Source organism: Trachypithecus francoisi, unplaced genomic scaffold (assembly GCF_009764315.1).
Source record: "Trachypithecus francoisi isolate TF-2019V2 unplaced genomic scaffold, Tfra_2.0 Lachesis_group4, whole genome shotgun sequence".
In the NCBI taxonomy this organism is placed as follows: Eukaryota; Metazoa; Chordata; class Mammalia; order Primates; family Cercopithecidae; genus Trachypithecus; species Trachypithecus francoisi.
Window position 1 is genome coordinate 145481668 of NW_022681469.1, and position 20665 is coordinate 145502332.

Genomic DNA, 20665 nt, shown 5'->3' on the forward strand with positions numbered 1-20665 from the left:
AGTTTTTTCCAATTCTGTGAAGAAACCCATTGGTAGCTTGATGGGGATGGCATTGAATCTATAAATCACCTTGGGCAGTATGGCCATTTTCACGATATTGATTCTTCCTATCCATGAGCATGGTATGTTCTTCCATTTGTTTGTGTCCTCTTTGATTTCACTGAGCAGTGGTTTGTAGTTCTCCTTGAAGAGGTCCTTGACATCCCTTGTAAGTTGGATTCCTAGGTATTTTATTCTCTTTGAAGCAATTGTGAATGGAAGTTCATTCATGATTTGGCTGTTTGTCTGTTACTGGTGTATAAGAATGCTTGTGATTTTTCACATTAATTTTGTATCCTGAGACTTTGCTGAAGTTGCTTATCAGCTTAAGGAGATTTTGGGCTGAGACAATGGGGTTTTCTAAATATACAATCATGTCATCTGCAAACAGGGACAATTTGACTTCTTTTCCTAACTGAATACCCTTGATTTCTTTCTCTTGCCTGATTGCCCTAGCCAGAACTTCCAACACTATGTTGAATAGGAGTAGTGAGAGAGGGCATCCCTGTCTTGTGCCAGTTTTCAAAGGGAATTTTTCCAGTTTTTGCCCATTCAGTATGATATTAGCTGTGGGTTTGTCATAAATAGCTCTTATTATTTTGAGGTACATTCCATCAATACCGAATTTATTGAGAGTTTTTAGCATGAAGGGCTGTTGAATTTTGTCAAAAGCCTTTTCTGCATCTATTGAGATAATCATGTGGTTCTTGTCCTTGGTTCTGTTTATATGCTGGATTACGTTTATTGATTTGCGAATGTTGAACCAGCCTTGTATCCCAGGGATGAAGCCCACTTGATCATGGTGGATAAGCTTTTTGATGTGCTGCTGAATCCGGTTTGCCAGTATTTTATCGAGGATTTTTGCATTGATGTTCATGAGGGATATTGGTCTAAAATTCTCTTTTTTTGTTGTGTCTCTGCCAGGCTTTGGTATCAGGATGATGTTGGCCTCATAAAATGAGTTAGGGAGGATTCCCTCTTTTTCTATTGATTGGAATAGTTTCAGAAGGAATGGTACCAGCTCCTCCTTGTACCTCTGGTAGAATTCAGCTGTGAATCCATCTGGTCCTGGACTTTTTTGGTTGGTAGGCTATTAATTATTGCCTCAATTTCAGAGCCTGCTATTGGTCTATTCAGGGATTCAACTTCTTCCTGGTTTAGTCTCGGGAGAGTGTAAGTGTCCAGGAAATTATCCATTTCTTCTAGATTTTCTAGTTGATTTGCATAGAGGTGTTTATAGTATTCTCTGATGGTAGTTTGTATTTCTGTGGGGTCGGTGGTGATATCCCCTTTATCATTTTTTATTGCATCTATTTGATTCCTCTCTCTTTTCTTCTTTATTAGTCTTGCTAGCGGTCTGTCAATTTTGTTGATCTTTTCAAAAAACCAACTCCTGGATTCATTGATTTTTTGGAGGGTTTTTTGTGATTCTATCTCCTTCAGTTCTGCTCTGATCTTAGTTATTTCTTGCCTTCTGCTAGCTTTTGAATGTATTTGCTCTTGCCACTCTAGTTCTTTTAATTGTGATGTTAGAGTGTCAATTTTAGATCTTTCCTGCTTTCTCTTGTGGGCATTTAGTGCTATAAATTTCCCTCTACACACTGCTTTAAATGTGTCCCAGAGATTCTGGTATGTTGTATCTTTGTCTCATTGGTTTCAAAGAACATCTTTATTTCTGCTTTCATTTCGTTATGTACCCAGTAGTCATTCAGGAGCAGGTGTTCAGTTTCCATGTAGTTGAGTGGTTTTGATAGAGTTTCTCAGTCCTGAGTTCTAGTTTGATTGCACTGTGGTCTGAGAGACAGTTTGTTATAATTTCTGTTCTTGTACATTTGCTGAGGAGTGCTTTACTTCCAATTATGTGGTCAATTTTGGAATAAGTGCGATGTGGTGCTGCGAAGAATGTATATTCTGTTGATGTGGGGTGGAGAGTTCTATAGATGTCTATTAGGTCCACTTGGTGCAGAGATGAGTTCCATTCCTGGATATCCTTGTTAACTTTCTGTCTCGTTGATCTGTCTAATGTTGACAGTGGAGTGTTGAAATCTCCCATTATTATTGTATAGGAGTCTAAGTCTCCTTGTAAGTCTCTAAGGACTTGCTTTATGAATCTGGGTGCTCCTGTATTGGGTGCATATATATTTAGGAGAGTTAGCTCTTCCTGTTGAATTGATCCCTTTCCCATTATGTAATGGCCTTCTTTGTCTTTTTGATCTTTGATGGTTTAAAGTCTTTTTATCAGAGACTAGGATTGCAACCCCTGCTTTTTTTTGTTCTCCATTTGCTTGGTAGATCTTCCTCCATCCCTTTATTTTGAGCCTATGTATGACTCTGCATGTGAGATGGGTCTCCTGAATACAGCAGACTGATGGGTCTTGACTCTTTATCCAGTTTGCCAGTCTGTGTCTTTTAATTGGAGCATTTAGTCCATTTACATTTAAGGTTAATATTGTTATGTGTGAACTTGATCCTGCCATTATGATATTAACTGGTTATTTTCCTCGTTAGTTGATGCAGTTTCTTCCTAGCCTCGATGGTCTTTACATTTTGGCATGTTTTTGCAATGGTTGGTACCGGTTGTTCCTTTCCATGTTTAGGGCTTCCTTCAGGGTCTCTTGTAAGGCAGGCCTGGTGGTGACAAAATCTCTAAGCATTTGCTTATCTGTAAAGGATTTTATTTCTCCTTCACTGATGAAACTTAGTTTGGCTGGATATGAAATTCTGGGTTGAAAATTCTTTTCTTTAAGAACGTTGAATATTGCCCCCACTCTCTTCTGGCTTGTAGAGTTTCTGCCGAAGATCTGCTGTTAGTCTGATGGGCTTCCCTTTGTGGGTAACCCGACCTTTCTCTCTGGCTGCCCTAAGATTTTTTCCTTCATTTCAACTTTGGTGAATCTGGCAATTATGTGTCTTGGAGTTGCTCTTCTGGAGGAGTATCTTTGTGGCGTTCTCTGTATTTCCTGAATTTGAATGTTGGCCTGCCCTACTAGGTTGGGGAAGTTCTCCTGGATGATAACCTGAAGAGTGTTTTCCAACTTGGTTCCACTTTCCCCCTCACTTTCAGGCACCCCAATCAGACGTAGATTTGGTCTTTTTACATAATCCCATACTTCTTGCAGGCTTTGTTCATTTCTTTTTCTTCTTTTTTCTTTTTTGTTCTCTCTCGCTTCATTTCATTCATTTGATCTCAATCAATTGCATTATTTAGTCTAGCTGTCAATTCTTCCACTCTTTTTTCAAGATTTTTTTAGTTTCTTTGCGCTGGGTACGTAATTCCTCCTTTAGCTCTGAGAAGTTTGATGGACTGAAGCCTTCTTCTCTCATCTCGTCAAAGTCATTCTCTGACCAGCTTTGATCCGTTGCTGGCGATGGGCTGCGCTCCTTTGCAGGGGGAGATGCGCTCTTATTTTTTGAATTTCCAGCTTTTCTGCCCTGATTCTTCCCCATCTTTGTGGTTTTATCTGTCTCTGGTCTTTGATGATGGTGATGTACTGATGGGGTTTTGGTATAGGTGTCCTTCCTTTTTGATAGTTTTCCTTCTGACAGTCAGGACCCTCAGCTGTAGGTCTGTTGGAGATTGCTTGAGGTCCACTCCAGACCTTGTTTGCCTGGGTATCAGCAGCAGAGGTTGCCGAAGATAGAATATTGCTGAACAGCGAGTGTACCTGTCTGATTCTTACTTTGGAAGCTTCCTCTCAGGGGTGTACTCCACCCTGTGAGGTGTCGGGTGTCAGACTGCCCCTAGTGGGGGATGTCTCCCAGTTAGGCTACTCGGGGTCATGGACCCACTTGAGCAGGCAGTCTGTCCGTTCTCAGATCTCAACCTCCGTGTTGGGAGATCCACTGCTCTCTTCAAAGCTGTCAGACAGAGTTGTTTGCGTCTGCAGAGGTTCTGCTGCCTTTTTGTTGTTGTTGTTGTTTTTTATCTGTGCCCTGTCCCCAGAGGTGGAGTCTACAGAGACAGGCAGGTTTCCTTGAGCTGCTGTGAGCTCCGCCCAGTTCGAGCTTCCCAGCGGCTTTGTTTACCTACTTAAGCCTCACCAATGGCGGGCGCCCCTCCCCCAGCCTTGCTCCTGCCTTGTGGTCAGATCGCAGACTGCTGTGTTAGCAATGAGGGAGGCTCCATGGGCGTGGGACCCTCCCGGCCAGGTGTGGGATATATTCTCCTGGTGTGCCCGTTTGCTTAAAGCGCAATATTGGGGTGGGAGTTACCCGATTTTCCAGGTGTTGTGTGTCTCAGTTCCCCTGGCTAGGAAAAGGGATTCCCTTCCCCCTTGCGCTTCCCAGGTGAGGCAGTGCCTCGCCCTGCTTCAGCTCTCGCTGGTCGGGCTGCAGCAGCTGACCAGCACCGATTGTCCGGTACTCCCTAGTGAGATGACCCCAGTACCTCAGTTGAAAATGCAGAAATCACCGGTCTTCTGTGTCGCTCGCGCTGGGAGTTGGAGACTGGAGCTGTTCCTATTCGGCCATCTTGCTCCACCCTCCAAAAATCTTAATAAATGAATCATCTACTCTTAAACTTTTAGTTCTTGTAAGAGACGGAAAACCATCAACTATTTCTTTCAAAGCTGTCCTCAAGGCCTCAGGCCCATTTGGGAAATCACTACAGGTTCTTACACAGTCTTTTAGGGATGATGGAGGCATTTTCTCTGGGTGTGGTTGTGTCCTTTTGGAGAATGACAAAATTAATAAAGTTCTAGGGCAGAGCTGTCCAAAAGAAAGCTCAACCAGACCACATATGTAATTTTACATCTTCTAGTAGCTACATTAAAAAGAACCAAGTAAAATTAATTGTAATAATTTCATTTAATCCAATATATCTAAAATATTGTCATTCTATCATTCAGTCAATATAAAAAGTATTGATGAGATATTTTACATTGGTTTTGGTGCTAAGTCTTCAAAATCCAGCAGGCCTTTAGGCTTACAGCACATCTCAGTATGGACTGGGCACATGCAAGAGCCACATGAGGCTGTGGCTGCCACATGAGCACAGCTCTAAGACTGTGACATCAGTGCAATACACCTGCTTTAAGAATTATGAGTGAGGTACAAACTTTAACTAAATCAGCAGCCTTCCTGCTCATTTCCAGAAAATGGAGTAACAGTATGGGCTCCCCAGGTGGTATTTGAAACAACCTCATCAAATCTCCCAGGAACCACATTTCCAGATTTTCCTTCTACTGCATCCAGAATGTTTTCCTTTCAAATTACATTCTCTAGGGGGGCAAGTGTTCTCTTCTTCCTTTTTTCTGAAGCTCAAAATCCTCAAGCCCTCTTGAATTTTTCTTCATCAGGATTCTAGAGCCAAGTTGGACACTTTCGAATTCCAGACAAGCACACTGAAGCCCAGATGTGTCTGCCAGCTGACAAGAGAGCCACAGGTCGTGGTTCCCAAAGCGAGACGGAACCTGCAGCATCAGCATCACTGGGAACTTGTGAGAGAGAAGAATCCTTGGGCCCACTCCAGACCCCCAGAATAAGAAACCCTGGGTGCAGTGCCCAGCACTACACAGTCAAACTAGCCCCTAAGGAGGCTTAAGCTGAGGGTCTGGAGAACATGCTTGGGGAGTGGTGTGAAGAGATTAAGAGCGCCCATGTGTGAGGCACATTTGGGAAAACCACTTAGCTTCTCCAAGTCTCAGCAGCTTCATGTGCAGGTTGAGGGTGAGTGCAGTAAGCGCACATGATGGCACTCACCGAGCTCAGCACACTGCTCACTAGTATCATACATTTATTTGTTCAGGAAAAGCCTTTGTCATTACTTCATTCCATTCTTCTCTGCCAGGGCATATAGATATGACAAGAGGAAGAAAGTGGAGGTGTTCCTGGAGGATAGAAAAATTATTTTTCCCATATCACTGTCAACTGCTCTAGACAAGAGCAAGAGCTCTAGACCACTGGTGACAGAATCATGGGCTGGGATTTTACAAATTCTGCCATAAGACTATTAATGCAAATAAGGTAACCCTCAATTAACTTCTTGATCTGCTAATATATGATTTCATATTTGAGTCAGAGAACACACACAGCAGTCAGTACATTAATAACACAGGCATGAACACTGATAGTGTCCACACAGCAAAGCAAAAACCCAGCATACACGCTCCCGAAATCACTCTGTAGGAGCAGAGGTACACGTCCTAGCTACCAGGACAGGGCCAGGACACTCAGTTACATGCAGGAGGCTCCAGCGGAGGCATCAAGCAGGCTCCACATCGCACAGTACCCAAACCAGAGGGCCTGCTGCAACATGGTACAGCAGCACCAACGCATGTGTGCAAACATGCCGCAAAGTTAGTTGCACCAAGCCCTCTATTAGCTACAGAGCTATAAAGAGGAAAACAGCACACAGTTAAGACTACATCTAAACTATTATATGCTTTAATATGTATGTTTATAACCAAGGATGTTTCTAGACTTGAGTGGTATGTGACATGGACCAATGGATGCTCGCGAACTGATGATGGGGTTATATTGTCAGTTCACGGTGGCTTTATCCAGACGTGACCCCATCGTAAGTCCAGGAGCATACTGAATGCATAGCACTTTCACACCACGGTAAAGTTGAAAAATCGTAAGTTGAGAAACTGTCAATGTTAAAACAGATGGCATCATAGTATCCTACTGATAATCGAGAAGTAGAACATGTTCCTGGTACACAAGCTGTATTACACTGACCACAGAAAGGACAGACTGCATCAGAAAACTGCAATGAAATCTAGCCTGTTGTTTCTCTTCTTGAATGACACAGTGGCTGATCATCACCCCTAAGGACTGAGGTCGGCTCCCTGATGAAGGCTCCAGGACAGCCCCAGCACCAGAACTGCCCCTCAACAGTAGTGACACTTTTCTCATGCAGCTACAGCCCGCGGCTGTGTAGAGGCACCAGGGCCCTGAGACTCACAATGCTGAGCTGGGCCTAACGCAGATGGTCTATTTTTAGAGGTGAGGCTTTGGTCTCAGTCACTGACTGATAGGGGCCTCCTACGAGGCCTCTGAGGCTTGGCAGACACTGAAGAAGAATTGGTTTGGGAGAAAAGTAGAATTCGGTGTTGCCATCAGCCAAAATGTCCAGAGGCTGCCTGGCTATAAAGCGGAGTAACCATGAACAACTGATGCGTAGCCAGCCCTCGAACATACGCAAGTGAGCTCTAGAACCCACAGTGCCTATGGTATGATAAGCTGAGGGTGGCATTTATTTTGTTTGAATTTACTCTAATTTACAAGTAATTAAATATTAAGAAAAATCTGGAAACTCACACTTAATCTGCAAGAAAGTTTTACTTTCTGGAGCATTACAATGATTTGAAAAATGTTAAAGATGAATTACAGAGGGGCAGAGAAGGATGAAGGATGAAGGACCCTTAAAGACCAATGAGTCCAAACCACTCACTTGTCTACAGGAGGAGACTCAGTGACCAGGACAAGGCCAGCAAGCAGTAAATGGAAGGAGGGGACCAGGTGAACATCTGCAAATGTACAATGGGCATTCTATATATGCATATGCATATGTGTATATGATTAAGTATATATATACACACATACACACATATGTATCTCTGTATCTGTCTATATATACATATGAACATCTCTTTCTGTAGAGAAATATCTCTTTCTGTACAGAAATATCTCTATGAGAGAAACTTTTAAATAGATGTCGGAATAAATGCAAAATCTGGACTAATCATTTGCATACTTGTCTATAACAGAAAAGGTTAAATTTTAAAATCCATACTGTCCCAAATTCTGTAGCATGCAGGATGGCCTTCAGGGGCAGGTAAGCACGGGCAGGCACAGGTGAAAAGGAAAGGGTGCCTTTCCCGTGTGCACCACATCTGCTCTGTCTTGAATTACTGGGCAACAGAATTTGTTTTCTGTGACTGCCTCCCTCATTTCTCACCAATTAGATGAGAAATTCTCATAAGAAGCATTTTCTCATCATGGCAAATTCTCTTGGCAAATTCTCATAAGAAGCATTCTTCTCTAAACCAACCAGGTAATCAAGAAACCAAACCAAAATCTCATGTCGGCCTGGCATGCACCTTCAGAAGGGCCCCAAGCCAAACTTCCATTCCTTGGAGTCTGGCACAAAAACATCACCTCCGTGCAGCTCTGACCCCAGAGCCATGCAAAGTGCAGCCTCACAGGGTGAGCGGGAAGCCCCAGGTTCACTGTACCTTGACAGCTCAGGGAAGGCTCAGACTGAGTTTTGGTCAGACGAACTGAAAAAGGCAGGTAATGAGAGAGTGAAGTCCAGTTTCAAGATGTGTGGGAGCCCCTGACCCAGGTCTTGGCTCTCACAAGGCTCAGAGGGGGCTGTCCTGCTGCAGCAGTGAGAAGGCCTCCTGCTGGGTCAGCTTGCCTCTCTGGGCTAGCCCTCTCGGGGCTGCAGCTGCACAGCCTGCTAAGTGCCTCTGTGGACGCAGGTGGCAGCAGAGCCCTTGGCTTTTTCAAGATGCCCCCACCAGGGATTCCAGGGGAGGGCGGGCCTCTGCCTAGCAATGCCTTGCCTCCTGCCAGCTGCCCTTCTGTTCTCCAGCAGTGGTAGGGCTCAGGAGTGGAAGCCTTTCCCCTCCAAGTGAATACCAAGAGGAGTGAAAGCAAGGGCTCCTCCAGCAGCACCCAGCAGGCCTGCCCAGGGCAGTTGTAGGGGAGAAAGGGAGCCTCGGGGATGGTCTCTAGACAAGTGTCTTTTCAAATATTTGACAGTGAGCAGGAGGCAGGCACTTGGCAGGGATGGTAATCAAATGTCACAGCTGGTATGGCACAGGCATAGTCCAGATGAGAGGGGTGCTGGCCACAGGGCTGGAGCACAGTTCCCACGGTGGGGAAGCTCGTGGTGCCTTGGGGGTGGGGTGGAAAGGGCCAAAATGTCCAAGACAGTAGAGAGGGGGACTTGGGCGTTTGGAAGCAGCTAGTTCCCACCAAGGGCAGAAGTGCTTCAAAATCTGAACGGCCAAGCTGACCGCACCAGTATGTTCTGCTCTGCCCCGTATGAGGATCAGAAGAAATGCTCTGGGCCCCTGATCACATGAATACTTCAGTTCCTGCATTTCCAATGACCATGGGCTAGACTGGGTCCTCTCCTTCACAGACAGGCAGGTTTTATATGACTTCTCTCAAGTGCCAGGTTCAACATCTACCTTTCAAGACACGTTCAAGTGGTGGCATGTAACAGAAACACTTGTAAGCCTTTTTATTACAGACACCTGAATGTGGAACAGTTTTCCTTTCATTTTTCTTTTTATCTTAACAAATGGAAGCTGTTTCCAAAGAGTCATGTAAAGCAAATTTCAATAGCGCTGATACACTCAGTGCCACCAGGCCTGTGCAGCGATGCTGAGAGTATTTCTGTCTGTGTTTTAAAAAGACACTGGATAAAACACAAGAAGCATTATTCTCAAATGTCAAAGTACTTTTTTTAAAGGAATAAATAGTCCATGTATCTTATACTCAATTGAGCCAAAATCCTCTCTTGAATGTCAAATCAGATCTAGATGCCAGATACCCAGGAAGACAAGGGCTGACTTGGGGGGGGAAAGGACAGACTGGACAGAGATTCCACTATGATCATGGATTTCACAATAAACTTGGTATTAAGAAAAAATATGGCCAGGCGCAATGGCTCACGCCTGTAATCCCAGCACTTTGGGAGGCCAAGGTGGGCGGAGCACCTGAGGTCAGGAGTTCGAGACCAGCCTGGCCAATGTGGTGAAACCCTGTCTCTACTAAGAATACAAAAATTAGCCGAGCACGGTGGCGGGTGCCTATAATCTCAGCTACTCAGGAGGCTGAGGCAGGAGAATCACTTGAACCTGGGAGATGGAGGTTGCAGTGAGCCAGTATCATACCATTGCACTCCAGCCTGGGGTATAATAGTGAAACTCCATCTCAAAAAAAAAAAGAGAAAAGAAAAAGAAAAAGAAAAGAAAAAATACATTTTTGTTGGAAAAAATTAGAAAACAAGCCATAGAAAAACAGGAAAAACTTGAATATGTATATATTTTTAAAACTCAACCTATTCAATATTTGTGGAATAATGAATCAGAGACAAGAGACATCAAAAGAGGCTCATTAGAAGAGAAACTTTTACAAAGTCCATTTTGATCATTCTAAGGTCAAGGAATATAACATTTCCTGTGGTCTGACAGTAGTTAAAATATGCAGTTAGCACTCTATATCAGTCAGAAACATGTGCTTATACAACATATCAGTTTCTGCACCAGCAAGCCTCTGGGCTGCCACTCTCACCAGTGGCTCTAACAGTGGCCTCATACTAAGAGCCAGATTCACACGATGAGCAGGATGACACTGGCAACACAGTAAGGAGGCCTAAGGTGTCCCTAAAGTTATCTTCAGGAATGGATCTCATGCACTGTAACTGTTCAGTTTTAGAGAAAGCTAAATGCATTTCTGCCACTGGTTTTAGATGTAATGTTTGAAACCTGGGAACAGCAGCTAATGGCAACTGAAAAAGAAAATCAAGATAATTTTTTTTTTTAAGAGACAGGGTCTCACTCTGTCACGTAGGCTGAGGGCAATAGTGTGATCACAGCTCAGTACAGCTTCAGCCTCCTCGGTTCAGGCGATCCTCCAGCCTCAGCCTCTCAAGTAGATGGTACTACAGGAATGGGGATACACCACTGCGTCTGGCTAAGTTTAAAATTTTTTGTAGAGATAGGTTCTCACTATTTTGTCCAGGTTGGTCTTGAACTCCTGAGCTCCAGTCATCCTCCTGCCTCGGCCTCTCAAAGTGCCAGGATTACAAGTGTGAGCCACCAACCCACAATAAAGTATTATAGATGGTTTGGAGTAGTTACTTCAGAGCATAAGCTCTAACCTCGCCTCACCTTTTCCCCTTTTACTTATGTCATGGAAGTTTGCAGGGAGACAAAGGATAAAGGATATGTTCAGGGCTGGGAGAAAGGAGGCACAGTTCAATCCAGAGGAAGGAAAACAGGCCAAATTTCTTTTTTGCCTACTTCAACTTGACTTGCCTGGAACTTCATGTACCCATCTCTCCCTGGCACTACCGAGAGTGCTGAGGAGAGCCAACAGAGGACATGTGCAAGCCGCGCATCTGTGTGATTACGGGGATATGCATAAGACGCAGCGGGGCCTCACCTCTTCTGTTGTCCCACGCGTAGAGCTCCTTTATCCCAAGCTCGTTCAGGGACTTGGACAGCTCCAGCTCCTCTCCGGCAATGTTGTCCCTGAGGAGAACCACATGCTCTGGGCTGACCTCACACTTTGCACAAATGACTGGGAGAATATTCTGGAGAGGAACCTCAGGGCTCACACGCACAACAGCTTTTTGTGTCCGCAGGTAATTCACGACCAAACGCACAGATTTCTGGAAGAACACACAGGCAAAAAGAATTTGGTAAGACATCCTCCCACAAAGCTTCAACTCCTGTGTCAGTCTGACAGTTGGGTGTGACAGGATTGTGTGTAGCCCAAATCTTTCTTCCACAAATTGAGTGAGTCATGGGGGAAAATGGCATAATGAATATTGAAAAACAAATGTCTAGAATAATAAATTTGGTTTAGAATCTCTTACTAGTGAACAAGCTGCTAACAACACAGTGAAATAAACATCAGGGAGGACTCTACATTTAAAATCCAACACATATACTTTACTGTCTTCCAAGGGTTCTGGCCAGATGTGAACACATGGCACTTATATGCATTTTCTAAAGGAAATAGTTTGGAAGTAGTATGAATAATTTAAAGAAAAACCCCCCAAAAACATGACGTCAAAGTTTTAAGGAGTTAAAATATCCACATAAATATAGGAACACCTATGTATGTACATAGATGTATATATAATATATATATAGTGTACATACATACTATATACACATATATGAAACACATACAGTGTGTACACAGACTTACATGTATTTATGTATACACACTACATATATGTATGTAGGCTAGAAATATATTTTATTTAAAAAAATACCAGGCGTATAATAGGAAGAAAAACACTCAATTGACTAATACTAATTCTAAATGACTGCAGATAAAGTGGTAGTCATTTTTCTTCCACTTTTACTGATCATTTTTCTTGCGCTTTTACTGATCATCCTAATTGTGCTAACACACTGCAGAGCTGGACACAGTAAATGTAGATTGAACAAAAGAGCAGCAAAGGAAGGCCTCACACTCTCTTCCAGCCTGCGTACCAGGACCCAGTGGCTGGGATAACGATGAATTTTGGGAGAAAATATGGAACCTACTGCTCTTTTACTGGTCCTCTCCTGTCCTAACAAGTGGAATCATGCATACGCCTGGGCTTACCTGCCCTGAGAAGCAGGAAGTCAAGGGAAGACGCAGGGTATATACAGAGATGCTCTGCCTCAAACACTGTTTACTTGAGGAATAAGGGGAAATCTCTGGTCAGAGTGTTCTAGAGCAACAATGAGAATGCACTAACCAATCAATCCTAGAAATTAATAGGAGATTAATGTTGGCTGCACTGCCATTTTTAAAAGCAGGAAAATTTAGAAGATTTGCTAAGAATCTGAAAGTAACATTGCTTTTAATTTGAGCTAAAAGATTAGTATCAAAGACTTATTTAAAAGCACAATAAGGCTGGGTATGGTGGCTCAGGCCTGTAATCCCAGCACTTTGAGATGCTGAGGCAGGTGGCTCACCTGAGGTCAGGAGTTCAAGACCAGACTGGCCAACATGGTGAAACCCTGTCTCTACTAAATACACAAATTAGCCAGGCATGGTGGCATGCAACTGTAGTCCCAGTTACTCCAGAGACTGAGGCAGGAGAACTGCTTGAACCTGGGAGGTAGAGGTAGCAATGAGCCAAGATCACACCACTGCACTCCAGCCTGGGCAACAAGAGTGAAGGTCTATCTCAAAATAACAACAAAAACAATAAAAGTATATAATAAGCTACCAGAATTAATTTTAATTAATGAAAGCCTGGAATACAGCTATGTATATAAGACATTTTCCAAATGCAATGAATAAATATTTCTGACATCATTTTTTGGAAAAAAAATTTTTCCCTTTTTATTCTCTTCCTCTGGGAAGATGTTTAAATCCTCTATAGATGCCAACTGCTTCCTGAGTCAGGAAGAATTCTAGAACTACACTGTCCAATCAGGTAGCCATTAGCTAGTGGTAATTTAAATTTAAAATTAAAATTAAATAAAAAATTCAGTTTCTCAATCACACCAGCCACATTTCAAGTGTTCAAAAGCTGTATGTGTCAATTAAAATGAAAAAAGAAAAATCTACATGAGCAACAATAACAATAATAAACATACCAAATTTTAAAAAAAGCTGCATGTGGCCAGTGACTATCATATTAGAAAGTACAGAATTAGAGACTATGTCCCTCTTTGAATGAAGGTCTAATGGATAGCTCACTGTAGATCAATTCCTCTTCTATAATATATAAAGGAGCAATGTTACAACGATGAACATTATTCAATTCTATATATTTTGTCTCCTAAAACAAACTCTGTTCAGTGCCTAGCTTTGTCTGGCATGAAAGTAGCAGCCTCAGCCACAAATCTCTGCATTGTATTTAGATAAGAAGAGCCACACTGGCCTCTACTCAGGACCTGCCACACATTCACACACAAGTATCTCCATGTAGGTACCTACTAACCTCAGGCACCTTAGGGGGACCAGGCTTAACCTTCTCTTCAGGAACTTTTTCTTTCACAAACACAGTATGCGCATTCAGGGTCCCAATCAAAGTATTTGGCTTAAAACTCAAAGGCTGTTGGGTTTCTGAAGACCGAATTTCAAGGGCGTGGTGGGATGGATTCAGGTGGTTCTGAAGGCAAAGTTCAACCAGTAGGTCCATCATTGCATGGCTGAAAAAAGGAAAACAAATCATGATTATTAGGAATGACTGCCCTCTCTCTTTTGCCTGGCTAAATAAGGGTAGAACAAATGAACAAGTGGATGAATGAGCAAATTAGATGTGCTTATGAAAAAAGACAACAGCAGCTCATTAATTCCTTCTGCATGGTTGTAGAGCAATATGTTAACATTTTCAGCACTAACAAACAACACTATTGAAAGAGAAAAATCATAATTAATAGCTTGGAAAATCGTTATATTTTTAGTTAAATCCAAGGGTATGTTGAGTTGAATCATCTAAGGTCTGTTAGCACAAATATTTTTCATGCATACAAGAAACTAAATTTTCAGTTATTCATAAATATAATGTATCTTTTTGATTTAACTTTTAAGTTCGGGGTATATGTGCAGGTTTGTTACATAGTTAAACTTGGGTTTGTTGTATAGATTATTTTATCACCCAGGTATTAATCCTAGTACCCATTAGTTATTTTTTCTGATCCTTTCCCTCCTTCCACCCTCCATCCTCTGAGAGACCCCAGTGTTTGTTGTTGTTGTTCCCCTCGATGTGTCCATGTGTTCTCATCATTTAGCTTCCACCTATAAGTCAGAACATGCAGTATTTGGTTCTCTGTTGCTGCATTAGTTTGCTAAGGATAATGACCTCTAGCTCCACCCATGTTTCTACAAAGGACATGATCCTATTCTTTTTTTTAATGGATGCATAGTAGTCCATGGTGTATCTGTACTACATTTTCTTTATCCAACATACTAACGATGGGCCTTTACATTGATTCCATGTCTTTGCTATTGTGAATAGTGCTGCAATGAACGTACATGTGCATATGACAGAATGATTTATATTCCTTTCGGTATAAAGTAATGGGATTGCTGGGTTGAATGGTAGTTCTGTTTTTAGGTCTTGGAGGAATTGCCACACTGTCTTCCACAATGGTTGAACTAATTTACAATTCCACCTTATACACCAACAGTGTATAAGTGCTCCTTTTTCTCTGCAACCTTACCAGTATCTGTTGTTTTTTGACTTTTTCATAGTAGCCCTTCTGACTGGTGTGAGATGGTATTTCATTGTGGTTTTGATTTGTATTTCTCTAATGATCAGTGATGTTGAGCTTTTTTTCATGTTTGTTGGCCTCATGTATGTCTTCTCTTGAAAAGTGGCTGTTCATGTCCTTTGCCCACTTCTTAATGGGGTTTGTTTTTTTTCTTGTAAATTTAAGTTCCTTTTAGATGCTGGATATTAGACTTTTGTCAGATGCATAGTTGGAAAGTATTTTCTCCTATTTTGTAGGTTATCTGTTTACTCTGTTATAGTTTCTTTCGCTGTGCAGAAGCTCTGTAGTTTAATTAGATTCCATTTGTCAAGTTTTGCTTTTGTTGCAATTGGTTTTGGAGACTTCATCATAAAATCTTTGACTGTTCTATGTCCAGAATGGTATTGCCTTGGTTGTCTTCCAAGGTTTTTATAGTTTAGGTTTTAAATTTAAGTCTTTAATCCATCTTGAGTTATCTTTTGTACATGGTATACGGAAGGGGTCTAGTTTCAATCTTCTGCACATAGCTAGTCAGTTTTCCCATCACCATTTACTAAATAGGGAATTCTTTCCCCATTGCTTGTTTTTGTCAGCTTCATCAAAGATCAGATAGTTATAGGTGTGTGATCTTATTTTTGGGTTCTCCATTCTGTTCCATTGCCCTATGTGTCTGTTTTTATACCAGTAGCATGCTGTTTTGGTTACTCCCTATAGTATAGTTTTAAGTCAAGTAGCATGATGCCTCCAGCTTTGTTCTTTTGCTTAGGATTGCCTTGGCTATTTGGGTTTATTTTTTGGTTCTCTGTGAATTTTAAAATAGTTTTTTCTAGTTCTGTGAAGAATGTCATTGATAGTTTAATAGGCACAGCATATATACTGGTCTGTCCTTTCCATCTGTTTGTATCATCTCTGATTTCTTTGAGCAGTGTTTTATAGTTCTCCTTGTAGTGATCTTTCACCTTGCTGGTTACCTTCATTCCTAGGTATTTTATAACTTTTTTGTGGCAATTGTGAATGAGACTGCATTCCTGATTTGGCTCTCAGCTTAACTGTGTTGATGTATAGGAATGCTAGGGATTTTTGTACATCAATTTTGTATCCTGAGACTTTGCTGAAATTGTTTATCAGCTTAAGAAGATTTAGGGTCAAGACTATGGGGTGTTCTATATACAGGATCATGTCGTCTGCAAATAGAGATAGTTTGACTTCCTCTCTTCCGATCTGGATGCCCTTTATTTTTTTCTTTTGCCTGATTGTCCTGGCCAGAATTTCCAGTACTATGTTGAATAGGAGTGGTGAGAGGAGGCATCCTTGTCTTATGCTGGTTTTCAAGGGAAATGCTTCCAGCTTTTGCCCATTCAATATGATCTTGGCTGTGGGTTTGTCATATATGGCTCTTATTATTATTTTGAGGTATATTCCTTCAACACCTAGTTTATTCAGAGGTTTTAACCTGAAAGGATGCTGAATTTTATCAAAAGCCTCTTCTGCATCGTTTGAAATAATCGTGTGGTGTCTGTCTTTTGTTCTGTTTACGTGATGAAATACATTTACTGATACGAATATGTTGAACCAACCTTGCATCCCAGGGATAAAGCCTACTTGATCGTGGTGGATAAGATTTCTGATGTGCTGCTGGATTCAGTTTGCCAGTATTTTGTTGAGGATTTCTCCACTGATGTTTATCAAGGATAGTGGCCTGAAGTTTTCTTTTTTTGTGTGGTGTCCCTGTCAGTTTTTGGTATCAGGATAATGTTGGCTTCATAGAATGAGTTAGAGAGGAATCCTTCATCCTTACTTACTTATTTAGTTATTTATGGGAACAGTTTCAGCAGTAATAGTACCAGTTTTTCTTTGTATATCTGGTAGAATTCAGCTGTGAATCCGTTTGCTCCTGGACTTTTTCTTTTCTTTTTGGTTGGTAGAATATTTATTACTGATTCTATTTCAGAGCTTGTTACTGGTCTGTTCAGAGATTCAATTTCTTCCTGTTTCAGTCTTGGGAGAGTGTGTGTGTATCCAGGAATTTATCCATTTCTTCTAGATTTTCTAGTTTATGTGCATAGAAGTGTTCATAATATTCTGATGATTAGTTGTATTTCTATGGGGTCAGTGGTGACACCCCACTTGCTGTTTCTGATTGTGTTTATGTACATCTTCTCTCTTTTCTTCTTTATTAGCTTAGCTAGCAGTCTATTAATTAAAAAAAAAAAAAACAGCTCCAGGATTCATTGATCTTTTGAATAGATTTTCATGTCTCAATCTCCTTCAGTTCAGCTCTGATTTTGGTTATTTCTTGTCTTCTGCTAGCTTTAGTGTTGGTTTTCTCTTGGTTCTCTAGCTCTTTTAATTGTAGTGTTAGGTTGTTAAACTGAGATCTAACTTTTTGATGTAGGCATTTGCTGCTATAAATTTCTCTCTTAAAACTGCCTTAGCTGTGTCCCCGAGATTCTGGTATGCTGTATCTTTGCTCTCATTAGTTTAAAAGAACTTCTTGATTTCCCCCTTCATTTCATTATTTACCCAAAAGTAATTCAGGAGCCGATTATTCCATTTCCATGTAATTGTATTGTTTTGAGTGAATTTATTAGTCTTGATTTCTAATTTGATTGCTCTCTGGTCTGAGAGATTGGTTGTTACTATTTAATTTCTTCTGCATTTGCTGAGGAGTCTTTTATTTCTGATTATGTGATCGATTTTGGAGTACATGACACATGGCAATGAAAAAATGCATATTCTGTTGTTTTAGGGTGAAAAGTTCTGTAGATGTCTATCAGGTCCATTTGATCCAGTGCTGAGTTCAGGTCCTGAATATCTTTGTTAATTTTTTGTCTTTATGGTCTAATGTTGTCAGTGGGATGTTAAAGTCTCCCACTATTAATATGTGGGGGTCTAAGTTTCTTTGAAGGTCATTAAGAAACTGCTTGATGAGTCTGAGTGCTTCTGTGTTACATGCATATATATTTAAAACAGTTATGTCTTCTTGTTGAATTTAACCCTTTACCATTATGTAATGCCCTTGTCTTTTTTGATCTTTGTTGAATTAAAATCTGTTCTGTCTGAAATTAGTATTACAACTCCTGCTTTCTTCTATTTTCCATTTGCTTGGTAGATTTTTCTCAATCCCTTTTGTTTTGAGCTTATGTGTGTCACTGCAGGTAAGATAGGTTTCTTGAAGACAGCATACCAATGGGTCTTGGTTCTTCATCCAGCTTGCCACTCTGTGCCTTTTAATTGGGGCATTTAGCTCATTTACATTCAAGGTTAGTATTGATATATGTGGATTTGATCCTGTTATCATGATGTTAGCTGGTTATTTTGCAGACTTGTTTAGTGGTTGCTTTACAGTGTCAGTAGTCTGTGTACTTTAGTGTTAGTAGCTAGTAATGGTGTTTCCTTTCCATATTTAGTGCTTCCTTCAGGAGCTCTTGTAAGGCAGGTCTGGAGGTAAGGAATTCCTTCAGCATTTGCTTATTTGAAAAGGATCTTATTTCTCCTTTGTTTATGAAGCTTAGTCTGTGCAGATATGAAATTCTGGGTTGGAATTTCTTTTAAGGATGTTGAATATTGGCCCCCGATGCTCTTTTGGCTTGTAGGGTTTCTGCTAAGAGGTCCATTTTTAGTCTGATGGGCTTCCCTTTACAGATGACCTGACTATTCTCTCTAGCTGCCTTTAACATTTTTTCTTTCATTTTGACCTTGGAGAATCTGATGATTATGTGTCTTAGGAGGGATCTTCTTGTGAAGTGTCTTGTTGGGATTTATATCTGCATTTATATCTTTTACATTTTTCTAGCAGAATATTTTTATTTATTTAAAGCTAAACTCTCTTTTCCTATGAATTTCCCAAGAAGATGGGCACAGGTTTTTTTTCCTCTGATCTACTCCTTAGTAAGTAACTTGCATAATTCTTGCAGGACATAATTATGGTTTCCAGATGTTACCAAATAAATTGAAGATTGGGAACTCATAGGGCACTGGTAAACACACAGATGCGAGTGACATCAGTAAGACAGTAGAACAGGGGGTCTCTGGCTCATGTACCCCAACAGAAAAAATGATTTGGCAGCCTGCCATGCACAGAAGTTCCTTTGTAAGAGCTTTGGGATCCAGAAAGAAGATTGTGAGACCCTGGTAGAGCCCCAGACTGAGGAGGGATACACTGAGAAATGAGGCCCACAGTCTGCTGGCAGGTTCATAGGCTTTGGTACCAGCTATGGACTGAAAGCATCCCTGTCCTCCTATGAACTCAGCTCCAACCACAAAGAGCTGTGGTGCTTCCAAAAGTCCCATCTTCTATTTCCTGAGAGGGGCCATACCCAACCTATCCCCCCAGTAACATGCTTGCTGACCTCAGACCCAACTGCAGATACTGAAGTAGTCATGTGCCCTGGCTCCAGCCCCTCTCGACTGTGGCCTGCTGGGAGACATGTCTATTCATACCCTTGGTGACAGGTTTCCCAAGCTCAGTCCCAACTGCATTCCCTGAAACAGTCATTTTACCTGGCTCCAAACTCAGCGTGACTGAGATACCAGAGGCAAAAACATCAGTCTGGTGAGCTAGGAGTAGATCCTTATCTGCCAAAACCAGTCTAAAGACTAGAGGTGTCTGCTCCTTCAAATGCACAGACACACACAAGTTTACATGGATCACAAAGCATAAGGTAAACACACCACCACCAAAGTTAACTAACAAAATCCCAGTAACCAATCCCAGAAAGGTGGAGATCCATAAATCACCTGAAAAGGAATCCAAAATAGCCATCTTAAAGAAGCTTAATGAGCTTCAGGAGAATACAGATTTTAAAACTAAATGAAATTAGGAAATCAATACATGAACAAAATGAGAAATTTAATAATGAAACAGAAGCATTAAGAAGAAACCAAACAGAAATCTTGGAGCTGAAGAATACAAGGATTGAACTGAAAAACCCAATAGACAGAGCTTCAACAGAAAACCTGATCATGTAGGAAAAAGAATCAGTAAATTGGAAGCCTGGCCATTTGAAATTAACCAGTTAGAAGGAAAAAAAAATGAAAAGTGAAGAAAGCCTATGAAACTTACAGAACACCATCAAAGTGGTGGAAAGCCTATTTAAAGAAATAATGGCAAAAATCTTCCCAACTCTACAGAGGGAAGTTGACATAAAGTCCTAAGATCTTCAAATATATTAAACAAAAAGAGCATTACTCTGAAGCACATTATAGTTTGTCTCAAATATTAGAGTTTTTCAGAAGTAAAAGACAAAGAGACAATTCTTAAAGCAGCAAGAGAAAGGTACCTTGTCACACACAAGGGAAACATCATAAGATTTATCAGCAAAAACCTTGCAGACCAGGAGACAATGGGATGATATAGCAAAGTACTGGAAGAAAAAATGCCAACCAAGAATACTTTATCCAGAAAAACTGTAGTTTAAGGATGAAGGAGAGATAAGTCTTTCCCTGTCAAAACTAGGAAGTTTGTCACCACTAGACCTGCTAAAGTTAGTTTTTCCAGCTGAAATGAAAAGACAATAAACAGCATCATTAAAGCATATGAAAATATAAATCTTGTTGCTAAACACAGAATATTTTAATACTGAAATGGTACACACAAATCACTTTAAACACTAGTATATAAATTAGAAGGTAAGTTGTCAGAATAAATATAGCTACACAAATTTAATAATGGAAATACAATACAGAAAAATAAAATCTGACATCAGTTACATAAAGTGTGTGGGGGAGGG

General features: G+C 41.1%; 1 protein-coding gene across 9 annotated transcripts in view; it reads right to left on the minus strand.

Annotated features, from left to right (window-relative positions):
- Window positions 1–20665, minus strand: part of COBL (cordon-bleu WH2 repeat protein) — a 323275-nt gene that overhangs the window by 180273 nt on the left and 122337 nt on the right. For 5 of the 9 annotated variants that reach the window (XM_033194344.1, XM_033194346.1, XM_033194340.1 and 2 more), the window contains exons 3-5: window positions 13679–13889; window positions 11167–11395; window positions 8220–8264 (exon numbers count right to left, since the gene is read on the minus strand). In XM_033194344.1, coding sequence (XP_033050235.1) covers window positions 8220–8264; window positions 11167–11395; window positions 13679–13889 — 485 coding nt within the window. The remainder of the gene's footprint in view (window positions 1–8219; window positions 8265–11166; window positions 11396–13678; window positions 13890–20665) is intronic. The other 4 variants (XM_033194347.1, XM_033194345.1, XM_033194341.1 and 1 more) reach the window with 1 other exon arrangement.